This window comes from Rhamphochromis longiceps, linkage group LG3, assembly GCF_057381845.1.
Source record: "Rhamphochromis longiceps isolate RC_006_pf linkage group LG3, R_longiceps_female_GT1.1, whole genome shotgun sequence".
Taxonomy (NCBI): Eukaryota; Metazoa; Chordata; class Actinopteri; order Cichliformes; family Cichlidae; genus Rhamphochromis; species Rhamphochromis longiceps.
In genome coordinates, this window is record NC_140559.1 from 17,422,174 (window position 1) to 17,437,240 (window position 15,067).

At 41.8% G+C, this 15,067-nt stretch overlaps 2 protein-coding genes across 2 annotated transcripts; both read right to left on the reverse strand.

Moving 5' to 3' along the window:
- Positions 1-7,321: 7,321 nt before the first annotated feature.
- Positions 7,322-9,977, reverse strand: LOC146673222 (butyrophilin-like protein 10). Its single transcript, XM_085402094.1, has 3 exons — positions 9,894-9,977; positions 8,634-8,954; positions 7,322-7,792 (listed from the first exon to the last, which is right to left on the reverse strand). Exons 1-3 carry the CDS (start codon positions 9,961-9,963, stop codon positions 7,644-7,646), a joined length of 540 nt encoding a protein of 179 aa, XP_085258220.1. The 5' UTR covers positions 9,964-9,977; the 3' UTR covers positions 7,322-7,643.
- Positions 9,978-12,700: 2,723 nt separating this feature from the next.
- On the reverse strand, positions 12,701-15,026 carry LOC146673223 (junctional adhesion molecule-like). Its single transcript, XM_085401947.1, has 3 exons — positions 14,888-15,026; positions 13,422-13,769; positions 12,701-13,004 (listed from the first exon to the last, which is right to left on the reverse strand). The coding sequence occupies exons 1-3, from the start codon at positions 15,024-15,026 to the stop codon at positions 12,847-12,849; spliced, it is 645 nt and encodes a 214-aa protein (XP_085258073.1). The 3' UTR covers positions 12,701-12,846.
- Between the last annotated feature and the right edge of the window lie 41 nt (positions 15,027-15,067).

The window sequence follows — 15,067 nt, forward strand, 5'->3', positions numbered from 1 at the left end:
TCAGATGTTAACTCCACATAACCTTCATCTGTAAGCAGCAACCGCTTCCTGTTGTGTGTGTGTGTACTTGTGAAGCAGCACTGGATCAATGCATATAACTGATGTGCACATGTCCAACAGAAGAACGTCGTCATCGTCTGTCCTGCTCCTTATTCTGTCATTATTGCTCCCAGAAATGTGTTATTATTTCAAACATGTGAAGCTGAACTCTGACACATAACATCAAACAGCTCAGCAACCAGTCACACATTCAAATGTAACGCAGCTCTTTGAGTGTTTGAACCTGCTGTTGTGTTGCTTTTGTGTGCTGGTGTCACTGATGGCTGCTGCTGCCGTGACAACAAACACACAACCACTGTCATGTTGTCTGACGCTATAAACCTTTTGTGACCCTTTTGCAATGTTAAACACAATTAGTAACAGATAAAACACCCAGTGTACCAAACACACTGTGGACAGGACTGTTTGGTTTTTTCATAGATGAAAATCATGCAAACTGCTGATCTGTTGAATCAGCTGATCCAGCCTTTAGTCTAAGATGGAGTCAGTCACACAAACAGACTGAACAGGGTGTGTTCTGTGCAGCACCTGCATGTAAAACAGAAGCAAAGCTGTTCCTGTGAAATGAAAGTGAAAGCCTCTCTGAGCGTCTCCCTGTAGAAAATGGAGGCTGAGCTCAGTCAGATCACTCAGCCTGCAGACAAATGGAGGCGTGTTTGAGACGTGCAGATAAACACTCAGCTTTGTGTCGGCCTCTGAGGGCTCAGAGGCCGACACAAAGGCAGACAACATGAAAGATGAGGAAATCCCTGAGCACTGTGCAGAGGACTCTGAGGATCCTCAGCGTCACTGTGACACGTGCCTGTATGTGCACATCTTTACTTTTAATAAGACGTTTCAACATGCAGACGTGAATCTAACACAGTAACAGCTGCCTTTGTTTCAGATCCAGCTCATTCCAGTTCACTGACAGAGACAAAGTTTTGGTGCTGCGATAACGACTCTGAGCCGATGACTCTGATAACATCTCCCTCCCAGCAGCAACTATGACAGACACGACGGCTCAACTGCCACAGGCACAACGAGCATAAAGCAGGAATGTTTCACTGTTAGACTTCCTGCAGTTACAGTGGAACAGTCTTTGTAATTCACATCTGTGTGACTCGTTGAAGTTTTCTTCTCCTGACAGTGAAACTCTTACAGATACACATGTGATGCTGCTGCACATGTTAGTAAATCTGACTCTAAATCTTCTTTAAAATTTCAACCTTTGTTGTGAACACATGTTTTTGAAACAGCAGGGTCAGACACACTGTGATTACAATCTGCTCCGGGGCAGCTGGAGATTCACATGTTTTTGTATGTTTGTCACATTTAAATGTTTCAGATCAGGATGATGTAGCTTTGGATTTGTTCCCTTAATAACAAACGCCTCCATTTACAATCTTCATTTTGTATTTTCTTTGTTTAATATTTTAATGTGTTTGATCTGAAGCATTTAAGTGTGACAAACATATGAAAACCGGGAAACCAGGAAGTAAACAAACTCAAATTTCAAATTCAAATTCAAATTTTATTTGTCACGTACACAGTCATACACAGTACGATATGTAGTGAAATGCTTGGACAACTGCTCGTGACCTAAAGAAAACAAAAAAGGAAAAGGCTATGAATAAGAAAGGAAATAAATATGAAAAATTAAAAAGGGTAAATTTAACTAGGAAGGAATAAAATATAAATTAAGGTTAAAAATGAAATAACTGTACAACACAAATTAGAATGAAGGGTAAATTTAACTGGGAAGAATAAGATAAAGATAAATATATAAATTAAAGTTGAAAATATAACTGTACAACAAAATACACAATACACAATATAGAACTATATAAGAATGTATGAAGAAATCTAAATATAAATAAATATATACACAATAACAGCAGCTGTACAAGTATTAACCGGAAATGAAGAATATAGTGACCAATGTTGTGCAAAACCAAAGTCCAGAAAGTCCAGTGTGTGTGTAAGAACCATATGTGTGGGTCAGTACTGTGTGGTGGTGTGATTGAGAGACCGTATCGCCTGCGGGAAGAAGCTCCTCCTCAGTCTCTCTGTGTTGGTCTTCAGGGAGCGGAATCGCTTTCCTGACCTCAACAGAGAGAACAGTCTGTTGTTGGGATGGCTGAGGTCCTTCACGATCTTCCTGGCCTTGGTCCAGCACCGCCTGCTGTAGATTGAGTGCAGGTCAGGGAGCTCGGAGCGGATGGTGCGCTCAGCTGACCGCACAACCCTCTGTAGAGCTCGTCTGTCCTGCATGGTGCTGTTCCCGAACCAGGTTAAGATGTTTCCCGCCAGGATGCTCTCTATGGTGCACGAGTAAAAGTTCCTGAGCACCTTGGAGGGCAGTTGGAAGTCTCTCAAGCGTCTGAGGTGGTAGAGACGCTGTCGGGCCTTTTTCACCACGGTGTTGATGTGACAGGATCATGACAGGTCCTGCGTGATGTGAACTCCGAGGTATTTGAAGCTGTCCACTCTCTCCACTGGGCACTCGTTGATGACGGGGGTCTGGTAGTTCCTCTCCTGCTTAGTGCTGAAGTCCACTATCAGCTCCTTTGTCTTACTGACGTTTAGAAGGAGGTTGTTCCTCTGGCACCAGTTCTCCAGATTCCTAATCTCCTTCAGGTAGGCCGTCTCGTTGTTATCAGAGATCAGGCCCACCACGACGGTGTCGTCAGCAAACTTGATGATGGTGGTGGAGCTGGTAGTGGCCACACAGTCATATGTGTACAAAGAGTACAGCAGGGGGCTCAGAACACACCCCTGGGGGGCTCCAGTGCTGAGAGTGGTGGAGGCTGAGACATGTCCGCCCATCCTTACTGCCTGTGGTCTGCCAGTTAGGAAGTTGGAGATCCACTGACACATAGATGAGCTGAGTCCCAGATGCTCCAGCTTGGTGGTGAGTGTGGAGGGAATTATGGTGTTAAATGCAGAGCTGTAGTCTATGAAGAGCATTTTAACATAATTCCCCCTTCTAGTGTCCAAGTGAGTGAGTGATGTGTGGAGGAGATGAGAGATGGCATCGTCTGTGGAACGATTTGGACGGTAAGCGAACTGTAGTGGGTCCAGTGTGTCTGGTAGTGAAGAAATGATGAAGTCTCTGACCAGGCGCCAGTGTCCGGCAGCCTCGCCTCTGTCAGTGCGCCCCAGGGTGGCTGTGGCTACAATGTAGCTGCCATCACCAGTGTGTGAATGGGTGGATGACTGGATGTGTAAAGCGCTTTGGGGTCCTTAGGAACTAGTAAAGTGCTACACAAATACAGGCCATTTACCATTTACCATGATGTCATCAGAAATCACTCAGAAAAAAGACTGTTTATGGTTTAAAGCTGATTTACTTTAACACTCCAACACTGTTATTGTTTCCTACAGTCTGAGTGTAAAGCAGCACTGCCCCCATGAGGTCAAACTGGAGCATTGCACATGATAATTCTCATCCAGCAACCTTCTTAAACCTCCACACACATCTGACCCTGATTCAGTGGAGAATTTAGAAACTCCCGTGTTTCTAAAGTCCTCCTTTTATGATAATTTTTACTGTTATTTGTTTTTGTTATTTTTTATGTATCATAATCTTTTTTTTAATCGTTTAAAGTGTTTTTTCTTTGTCTCTGTACTTTATGAACTTATGAGAGATCAACAAAGCAGTAAAAGTGAATGAAAAGCCCAAACTTTTGCATCCCACTGTATATGTGTGTGTGTTTGTGTGTATTCTTTGTTTTTGTTTTGTTTTTTTCAGTGAAGTGGGGTGTGTGTCATTTAGCCACAACCAACAAAGACCTCCAATCTCCACCTCTCTGCATCACACACAATCCCAGTTCAGACTTTACTGGGAACCAGCTCAGATACAAATCATGCATCTTCCATACTGCTCACAATTTGACTGGAGCCCACAGATCTGTGCTGATCTTTAACTTTGATCAGATGATTTCTTCTAGTGTGGGTTTAGTGTTTCTTTCTCTCAGCTTCAGTTCCTACTTTGAGTTTGTCATTAGTTCCCTCTGTGTTCCCTGTAGGGTAGTCGGTAGTTTTGTTGTGTGTATCAGAACAATGAGGCGACTGCTGAATGTTAGAGTTGCTGCCAAAAAACCACCAAAGCCAGACTGCAGTGTAAACTCTCCGGGTGGAAAAATGTCGCCCTGGGATGTTGACTATTTAATAAAATACAAAACAGCAATATGCCATTTTTATGAAACATGTTTGTTTTTTTACAGCATCTCTTTTAAGTACATGTTTATATGCTTTCTAAAAATGTGTCCAATCTTTGTAAGCCACTGAAGTGCAAATCACTGACTTATACATATTTCCATAAAAGCCGCTGCATGTGGCTGTGTTGCATTCCAGATGCCTGGACCACATTACACCCACTCAAGAAAGCCACTGCATTTCCACCAGACGTGCGACAGAGTGTTTCAGACATAAGGCACAGGAATGGGTTAAAGGATTTCGGTCAGTTTTCACATAAAACACCAGATACGCTGCTTCTCCAGCTCCGTCTCTTTGTTTGTCACATATATGTTTTATTAGATTCGTTTATGAATGTATAAACAGTCTAGTGGGGAACATCCAAGGACATGGCAAGTACTAGGAGCCAAGTGAATGGCAACTGTAAAAAAAAAAAAAACAACATTGTCGATCTAAATTAGACAATCAGCATCCTCCATGAAGTCTGATCAGCTACAGAAAACCGATTAAACAGAAGTGTAAGATGGTAGAGAACATACTCCAGTGTCCTGTTATATTTTAGCAAGCGAGGAGCAGACGGCTGAGTTTATTAAAGTCCATCGAGACAGCTGGTGACACAAATCTGAAGGGTGCGGCCTAGAAAATTGGGACACTGCTATGTAAAGCCATAACCAATTGGCTAGTGCAGTATACAGAAACATCTTTGCCAAGTATGGCTGGAGGTCCCAAGGTCAAAATGAGAGACACCCCCTTGGGTGGCGGAGAATGACCGAACTAAGATCCTGTGGGACTTCCAGATACAGATGGACAAGCTGGTGGTGACTAACCAGCCGGACATAATGATGGTAGATAAGCAACAGAAAATGGCCGTGGTGATCGATGTAGCGATCCTGAATGACAGCAACATCAGGAAGAAGGAATATGAGAAGCTTGAGGAATGCCAGGGGCTCAGAGAAGAGCTCGAGAAGGTGTAGACGGTGAAGGTAACAGTGGTATCAGTGATAATCAGAGCACTAGGTGCGGTGACTCCCAAGCTAGGCGAGTGGCTCCAGCAGATCCCAGGAACAACATCGACATTGATATCTCACAATCCTAGGAACAGCAAAGATACTGCGCAGGATCCTCAAGCTCCGAGGACCTGAGCTTTAAGGAATTTTGTAATGGATGTGTGTGTGTGTCATTTCTATCTATATATAGTGTGTGTGTGTGTGTGTGTGTGTGTGTGTGTGTGTGTGTGTGTGTGTGTGTGTGTGTATTCAACAATTAGTTAACAAAATATTTTTACATTTTATAGATCACTAAATTAATACACAGAAATTCCTTCTCGGTCTTCAGAGGACATGGCCGATGTAGACTGAGAAGGCTGCGTCCTCTGGGTTTTGGGACATAGCTAGAATCTTTGTCCACATCTCCTATTTTTCTCAAAACAACAGTAATAAATTACATTACTTTGACATTTTTTAATTGTACAAAAACAATTTGCTATAATTGGCAGCTTGCAATTTACTACAAGTCGCATTTACTGAAAAAATGTGTTGCAGGGCTGGTTTGGATCTTTACAGCTCAGTTACAGCACGGCCAAATGTTCTGTGGCACAGACGTGGCGCTGAAGTCACTCCACACGAAGGAAACACAGATGAGCCCTGTGTGGGCCAAAAAACACAGACACTGTATGTGATTCATACTAAAACACATCAGGGGTGTCTCATTGTTGAATCGGCTGACCTCCATTCATTACCATTGAAACCCACTGCAGGTAACTGTCTACAAAAAACAATTAATACATTCAGTATTTTCTGTCTGGGAGATCCTAAATCGTCTGTTTTGATTTAGAAAAGTATATGTAGCCGCTAAGACTGGTGGACCTAAATCTTCACCACCACGTCTGTATACATACAAGCAGAAAGGGGAGCGAGCGGGTCAGCGCTCAGGGCACAGAAACTAAGCTGGCTTCAAACACCCTTTATTTTCATAAGAAAACACAGCCAGAGTCACAAATACAAGATAAAATTCCCCGTATACAATAAAAATTGTGTTGCAACCCGCTAAAAACCCTGCCGGCAGAAATAACTATACACTATTAAAACAAGGCTAAAACATGTTTTCCATATACTAAAATTACCCTCCCATAGTCCCATAATCCCACAGTCCAGCCAAACATGGGCGAATGGTCCTTATATGCAAGAGACAGGAGAGGAACTTCTCTTCCGGTATGGTAAAACTCGCCAGTAGCAGACCAGGGAGGAGGCTCCTATCACAGACCTGTCTCCTCCTGACAGCGCGTCGCCGCACAGTCCCGCCCCACTCCACACCTGAACACATCATCCCTCGTCTCACCGTCAGATGCAGGCAGAAGGGCATCCCTGCCCTGTTGTGCATTGCAGCCATCGCCACCCACTGTTGCTGTTCCTGCGTTGGGACTGGATCGCCGAACGACTCGCGGCACCCCACAGTCAGGCAGCAGTTCGTTCCACACCCGTGCGGGCTTGCACGCGTTCCTTTTTCTCCTGCTCACCTTTCGTGCGTCACTCCTCTCTCTGTCTCTGCGCTCGCTATCCCCTGTAACAGGTCAACCTGGCGGCTGATAGGCCACCTTAGGGAACGCCCCCACCTCACAGGTGCCTACAATTGTCTGTTTAGTCCACAGTGGATTAAAGGAAAATGGTACAACATTAACACAAATATAAATATGAGGATAAAACCATGCAGTATAAATATAAATAAACAAACATGCAATATAAATATCACAATAAAATCATGCAAATAAAATCAACACTATGTACCAATACACAGATTGACAAAACATAAAAACACAAATTTCCACTGTGTGACATATAAAACTGTATGATTATGAAAGATCTAATTTCGCTGGTTCTTATATAGTGAGACTCATTCACCCATTTCCACACCCACGTGTTTTCTGTGTGGAGCAGCTTGATGTTTGTATCTTTCCCAAAGACTTCTCGGAGTGCAGACTGGAACACTCAGGGGTGAAACCACCAACCTTTCAACCAGCTCAACCTCTGAGCCACAGTTAGCCCAAAAACATTCAACAGGACACACAGAGTAGAAAAGTCAGGAAGTGTTGTTTAATATAATATTAAAATACAGAGCTGAGGTTCAACAGGATGACTGGTGATGTTAGGATGTTTTCTCATTCATCATGTTGATCAGATTTAATCTTGATAACATGATAAGAATTAAGCATGATTAATTATTATCAAAGGAAACAAAAGTATAACTTTAAACTTTGTCTATTTATATCATCTGAGTCGCTGTTCTGCTGTCAAGTGTGATGATGATGCCCAGCATGACATTGATTATCTGTATTTCATCATGTTTGGTGTCAGCACTGAGAGTTTAGAGCACCGGCTGAAGACTCCGTTTAGAGTTTAGCAGACAGTCTAGTCCTGATCATCGGGAGGCTGGAAGGAATCCGGACTCTGTGGCTTTTGTTTTCTGCAGAACGATAAACCAGCAGCAGCAGCCACACCTGCAACTATCAGGCCAACTATCACTCCAATAGATCCAGTTCCACCCGGTCCTGATCCATCTGCAGGTGAGAAACAGGTGTGAGGTGTCATGTCTGGGCCAAAAATACAGAGATACTGTATGTAATTCATACTAAAACACACCAGGGCCGAACAACATGTTGGTCCTGGACCAAGCTCAACACTGGAGATCAACAGAGGTCCCCCCATAAGCCTTTGAGGAAGATTTGGCTGACCGCAATCTGGGTCTGCACAGCCTGTTCTCCACTGCAATTGGTGATGACCCCAGTTTTTCTCAACCATCTGTCCCAGTTGCACCTGATCCTGTTCCAGTTGTGCTTGTCCTATGATCCCCTTTGCATCTAGACCCTGAGAGCTTTGGCTGCAGTGGGCAAGCTACACCATGTGGACCAGCAGGCACAACTACTCAGTGTTGAACACTTGTTCTAATGTTTTAGGGAAAAAGGGGGCAGTGCTTACATTCAATCTTTGGTTTGTATTTCTTTCCTCCTGAAAACTAGGAATCAGTGAGTGGTCAAAGGAGCTTGGAAAGAAAAGCGTCGGGACTTGTTTAAGTTGTTTAAGCTCCTTAGACTACGATGACCTGGATGACTGAGAACCTTCACAGACGAATCAGTGAGTGTTATTCCCGGCCACTATACAGTGATTACCATTATTACATCTTTCCCACTGTGAAGCACTTACAATGTTTGTGTGTCCCCCGACCACTGTTAGGTGACCAAAATAGGAAAGTTTAAATGAAGTGTAACATTTTCACTTTCCAGCATGTTTTCAGTGAGATATAGATTCTCTGCTGGGGGATAGAGGAAGCTGTACCTTACTAAAAACCACTGAATGAAGTTTTCTAAATGATTTACAGAAAAATCAGAGTTAATCACTCACCTGGAGGAATTCTCAGATTGATGGTGATGTTTTTCCATGAACGTGTTTCTGCTATTTTAAAAAGACACTTGTATGTTCCAGAGTCAGCAGTGGTCGCTTTCTTCAGAATCAAAGACGCGTCTCCATCCTTCATCCCTCTGAGAGCCACTCGGTTCTTATATGATGGATGCTGGTTGTTTGGAACAAAACGCCCATCCTGGAACAAAAAGACATTTTTCTGTCCCAGGCCAGCTCTGCTCCACTCTACAGCTGTGATCTTATTGGTAACTCGACATGGAAGCGCGACGTCCTGTCCAGACTCGGCTGTGATGTTTATCTGGACTGAAAGAGGAAACAACACAGAGCAGAGAGGTTAAAGGTCAACATGCAATTATAAGCAGAATTATTTACTTTAAATATTTGTTTATGTCTTTTAACATTTGGATGGATTTAATGAATGTTATTGTCTCAATGCCCAGCAGAGGCCTGTACTATAAAGCAGCTTTGGGTTCAGGGTTTTCTGTGCTAGGAAGGTGGTTCACGTCTTATAACAGTGCATTGCCATGGTAATTTATGCTAATGTAATTTATGCTGTGAACCTGCTTCAGATCAAATTAAATCCAGATTAGAGATCATGATGCATAAAAAAAAATCTATGAGCCAATAATGTTTTATAAGAGTTGATATCTGGTTGAAAACAAGATGCCTGCACTTCACTTGTGGAGCTCATGTTAAATTTGTACATAAACTAAGTTTAAATCCTGTTTTGTATTTAGTCTTAAACAGCACAGAATCTGCATTCAATCAACATTTTTCATTACCTGACTGATTATCCTGATTTCCATTATCAGAGTAAATAAATGGGGCAGACATGTTGTTGTTATCACTTCACAGAACCAGGCGAAGGTCATTTTAGCCTCATGCTAAACATGCAAAGTGTCAGAAACTACAAGATGTTAGCTTCCACAGAACAACAACATGTGCTGATAATAAGTGAACATAATGTGTGACAGAAAGCAGCCTCTCATTATAAGACACTGAGTCTCTGCATGCTGCCTTTATGGAGCTACAGCTGTTTGTATACACTGAACAAAAAGCTTTGTAGCTGCATCCTGACTCCTGACACACGTTACACTTCTTTGTCTCTGTCACAGCTGGATTACAGATGTTAACTCCACACAAACTGCACCCAGCCTTGTGTCTCCTCCACACACAGACAGTCTACTTTACTCCTCGTTTTCTCAGAAGGGCATTATGTTAGTTTCTAACAGTAAATCTCACCTGCAGAGACGAACACGAAGACGCTGAAAAACAGCAAAGTTGAGCCGAGCGAGACACTGACAGCAGACATTTCTTAACTCCACCCTTCAGAGTCAGAGAGAGAGACGTTAGGCTGCGCACCGCTGGTCTGAAAGGCTCGTAGCATATAAACTAATACTATTTTACTTACTTGGGTTTTGTATGTGATAGTTTGTATGCAGGACTTAGTTTAAGGGCTGAAAATGAATCTGAATAAATCCTGTTTTTCCCTCTCAAAGACTCACAAACTCCTGGCATCCCTGTTAGAAAGAAACATCGATATTTGAGAGTAAATGTTTGAGAAAATAAAATAAAATTAAAAAAATCTGCCAACATTTTAAAATTTTGTCCCTGAAATAAAAAAAAAAGGTAAGTGTGGTTGCTGAGAGAGATCTGTCCTTAAATGGACTTTGGCTGATCTGTTTGTTCTGTTAAAGTTTGTTAAAGTTTGATATACTTTGATTTTATATGATATAGAAAATTAACAAAAGAAATGATTTAAAAGTCTTGTAAGTCAAAACATGATGGTGGACTAAAAGTTTACGTCTTTCAGTATTACAAAATTACTGTTATTTAAAAAAACAACACGCTTTTAATCTGATCGGTTGAGCTAAATTATGGCATAAATGTGATGATGAAATTAAAGAGCTGGCTGGAAAGTCGCCCAGTATTCATGAGAAAGCTCCTTTAACTCCAGGGTGAGAGATGATTTCACTGTGAGGGATCAGGCCTGCTGTCACACAGAGACTGATGACAGACATGCTGAGGCCGTTAAGTTTGCTTGTCTGATTAATATGTCTAATGAGAATTAGCAGATTTATATCATAAACCATGAGGAGACACGTGAGGAGAAACTCTCATTCTCTTTATTTGGACCTTTGTTCTGCTGTGGAGGAGATCATCCAGCGACGTCGGTCATCACGTCGAGGTTTTACACTGAATCTGCTGCTCCTCTTTCTTATTATTCTCTTTCTGTTATTCTTTGTGTTGGACTGCCATCTTGTGTTGCAGTTAAGAATTGTTTTTAATCTTTAAATGCACCGTGCATTTTGTGCATGCTTACACAATTAGAGTGATGAAACTCCATAAAAAGATTAACATGGTAGCATTTGAGTATTTATCTTGTACTGATGCTTTTTCAGAAACCACATCTACTCCTCGTGCACCGTCACATAGCACATGAAACTTTCTCTTGCACGTAAATCTCTGGATGTTAACTGTCCCTTCTGACTTAGGATAATTGCAGTAACACAATCCAGTATTAATTGTGTGTAAATATTTATTAACAAGGAGAAGTTGAAGATGACACAGGGTGTAGGTGAGGAACTTTACATTATTTACTCCTTGCAGCACGAGTTAAATTAAGGAAAGTGGCAAACTTCACAGTTCAGGATCAGAGAGAAATATCTACACATCAACTACACCACCGGGCAAAAGTTTTAGAAACATCGATTGATTTCCACTTATTTATTTATTTATTTATTGCAGTTCAAGTCCAATGACTAGCTTGAAATGGTACAAAGGTGAGTATTGAACTTCCACAACAAAAAAGGTAAGGTTACCCAAAACTGAAAAATAATGTACATTTCAGAATTATACAAAAGGGCCTTTTTCAGGGAACAAAAAACGTGTTAAAATTTAAAGCTGTTCTGCTCTAATGGAGGTCGATCAAGCCGTGAAAGCTGGTGCTACTAACTCCTACAGGTGTTTCAACGTTTCTGGATTTCTTCCAACCCTCTGTCTGCATAAAAGTGCTGGAACACACTGTGGTACCACACCCATGAGCATCGGTGAACAGTACTGCAGAAAGTAGTGTGCTGCTATAGAAATGGTGAGAAAAGGGCAATTAACAATGGAAGAGAGACAGACCATCATAACACTTGTAGAGTATGTTCATACAGAGAAATTGCCAAGAAGAGCACAGATTAATCACGGTCATAGCAAGCCTCAGTTTCAACTTTGAAGGGAAGACTTTGAGCTGCAGGATTGACAGGATGAGTTGCAGCAGGAAAGCCACATATTAGAATAAGACACTGGATTGCCTGGATCACGAAACACCACCATTAGACTACTGAAGACTGAAAGAAGGTTTTTGGACTGATGAATCAAAATTGTAAATCTTTGGTTCATGCAGGATCTTTGTACGACGTTGAGAAGATGAACAGATGTTTCCACAGTGTGTGGCATCAACCAGGTGATGGTCTGCGGCTGTTATGTTGGATCCAGGATTGGTGACTTGTATAGAGTGAGACACACAGCAGTGGGAGCAGTTTTGTTTGTTTACTAAAAAAGCTGATCTCTGCATGAGGATCAGTTTGTTTGGTTCACAAGTTCTTACAAACAGCTGAAGCTGAAACACAAAAACACTCACTGACTCTGAGATTAGAGCTCAGAAATTCATGTGTGTTTGTAACACAGTTTGACTTCAAATTTTTCAGAAGGAATTCGGGAGAAATATCTGTCATCTAAAAAGATTTAATTGCCTTTGGCAGGTGAAATTACAAGTACACAAGGCCGAACCCCAGTCTGTCTAGAAACATATGAACACAAAAACACACCCTGCATAGCCTTGATTATCTAATGTTATCCTTCAGCTTATTCTAAGGCTCAGTTCAGGACATCTTTATTCTTTAACCAGAGACTGATAGAAAACTATTATCAGTGTATGTGTGAGCATGCAGCAAAGACTCTCAAGCGCTCTGCGTCCACTCTTCAGTACTTCAGCCCAGTCTTAGCACCAGAAGAAGCTCATGATCCTCAAAACACAGAGTGCCAACTCGTTTTTCAAATAATAAAACAGCTTTATTGAATTCTTTTATAAACAATTTATATTTTTTCAACCCTAACAGCCGGAGTCTGAACATTAATCATCAGACATGTTAGACGTCTACAGTCGTCTGCTGGGTGTTCAGGAGAGTCCTGACTCATCATGATTTCAGTCACAGACCAGCTCTTGGGGGGAAAGAGGCTGTTCATCCTCTGGATGATTATGAGTGTTAGAATGGCGTCGTTTTCTTTTGTAGATCAAAAATCCAACAACTAAAACAACAGCAGAAACACCGATGATCAGTGCAACAGATCCTCCTGTCGGACCTGCAGGTGAGAAACAGCTGTGAGGTGTCAGGTAGGCGACGAGTGAAGAACAGAATCTCTTTCTTTGTCAAATAGATTAGGTTAGAAAAAAGAATAAAGGGTGAATAAAGAATGACAATTTGGACACTCTGCATTTGAAGTATTTCAATACTGCCAGAGCTGATAAGAGGATTTATATTTATGGGGGAAAATACCAGTTAAATTTCCCCTAGGGTTAGGAGACATAAATGTCTTTGTTTCTGCTCTAACCAAACAATGCTGCTCTACAACTCTAGACTACCAGCCACAAAGACAACAGCTGGAGAAACATCTGTCTACCTCTGACATCCACCAGCTCATCCATACAACAAACAAACATCAACAACCAGGAAGCAGCTTCACCTCTGATCACACACACACTCAACTCTACTCACTCACCTGCACGATCAGTAACTCTCAGACGTACGTAGCTGATATATTTCCATGAGCGTGTTTCTTCCATAAAGACACCACACATGTATGTTCCACTGTCAGCAGGCGTCAGATCGTTCACAATCATAGACATGTTTCCATCCGTCATCTGTATGTCCAGGAGATCCACCCGGTTCTTAAAAGACCGATCCTGGTTGTCTCGTTCAAAATTCCCATTCTGGTACGAAAGAACATGTTCACCTTCCAGACGAGATCCCATCCATTTTACACCTGTGATGGAGTTGTTGTTGTTTGAACTTTGACATGGCAGAGTGACATTTTGTCCAGACTCAGCTTTGATGTTCATTTTCTGACCTGAAAGAGGAAACAACACAGAGCAGAGAGGTTAAAGGTCAAAGTACAATTATGATCAGAATGATTGACTTTAAATATTTTGTTTATTTCCTTTGACATTTGAGTTTTTAGTCATGTTGGATTTAATGAACCTCTGAACATCCAGCAGGTCACCAGTGACCCACTGAGGGGGGATTTTAGCCTCATGCTAAACATGCAAAGTGTCAGAAACTACAAGATGTTAGCTTCCACGGAACAACAACATGTGCTGATAATAAGTAAACATAGTGTGTGGCTCTCATTATAAGACATGGTGATGGGTGATCTGGTAGCAGAGAGCGGGACAAGAAATGGGCAAATAGTTCAAACTGTGAGTGCACTTTATACACATGTATGAAAAGAAGTAATGATTGCCTTTGTGTGTTTGACTGTCTGCTAACCAACTAGTATAGTATCATAGTATTGTAGCACTTTTTTTCTAATATCTCTCTAATACATTTTTCTTCCTGAAGTCTATGTTTCACAAAAACTCTTGAGGCATGCTCAGTCATCCAGGTGACTAAATCCCCAAAAGTTGATTCTGTTCATCTGGATGTTGGTTACCAGAGATTTCGTCACTCATCCGAGACACTTGGATGAGTGACGAAATGTTTCTCCCACTGACAACATCCAGATGAACAGAATCAACTATTTGGGGTGGAACAAAAAGCTTTGTAGCTGCATACTGACTCCTGAAACTACAACACATTACACTTCTTTGTCTCTGTCACAGCTGGATTACAGATGTTAAGGCCACACAGATATGTGTCACCTTCATATGCACGAACATAATCAATATTAAAATTACTCTAAGAAGAGGCTTCAGGGAGATGTTTGCTACGTTGGACTGTAGGACCATCAGAAATGTGTGCAGTAACAAAACAGGCAGCACTGAAAGCAGCTCTAAGTGTTTGTGTTGTTCAATGATTTGTGCACAACAACAACAATGGGACCTCTCTCATCCATCAGTCACCATGTGGACATTTTTCTCACAGACGCCACAACTTTAACATCCACCAGCTCATCCATACAACAACAAACATCAACAAGCAGGAAGCAGCTTCACCTCTGATCACACACACTCAACTCTACTCACTCACCTGGAGGAACGACAATCAGATAGTTGTTAATGAGCAATTTCCACGAGCGCGTTTCCTCCATGAAGACACGGCACATGTATGTTCCACTATCAGCCGTGTTCGCATCCTTCAGAATCAAAGACACGTCTCCATCCTTCATCTGTCTGTCCTGCAAAGTCAGACGGCTCTTAAAAGATGGAT

What these genes read in the sequence shown, in the direction of transcription:
- LOC146673222 (XM_085402094.1), bottom strand. Translation starts at nt 9,963, where the DNA reads ATGTCTGCTGTCAGTGTCTCGCTCGGCTCAACTTTGCTGTTTTTCAGC. An exon ending in CTTCGTGTTCGTCTCTGCAG is followed by an intron (nt 8,955 to 9,893) that starts GTGAGATTTACT and finishes TTCCTCTTTCAG; the next exon opens with TCCAGATAAACATCACAGCC. An exon ending in CAATCTGAGAATTCCTCCAG is followed by an intron (nt 7,793 to 8,633) that starts GTGAGTGATTAA and finishes TCTCACCTGCAG; the next exon opens with ATGGATCAGGACCGGGTGGA.
- LOC146673223 (XM_085401947.1), bottom strand. Translation starts at nt 15,026, where the DNA reads ATGAAGGATGGAGACGTGTCTTTGATTCTGAAGGATGCGAACACGGCT. An exon ending in TCTGATTGTCGTTCCTCCAG is followed by an intron (nt 13,770 to 14,887) that starts GTGAGTGAGTAG and finishes TTCCTCTTTCAG; the next exon opens with GTCAGAAAATGAACATCAAA. An exon ending in GAGAGTTACTGATCGTGCAG is followed by an intron (nt 13,005 to 13,421) that starts GTGAGTGAGTAG and finishes TCTCACCTGCAG; the next exon opens with GTCCGACAGGAGGATCTGTT.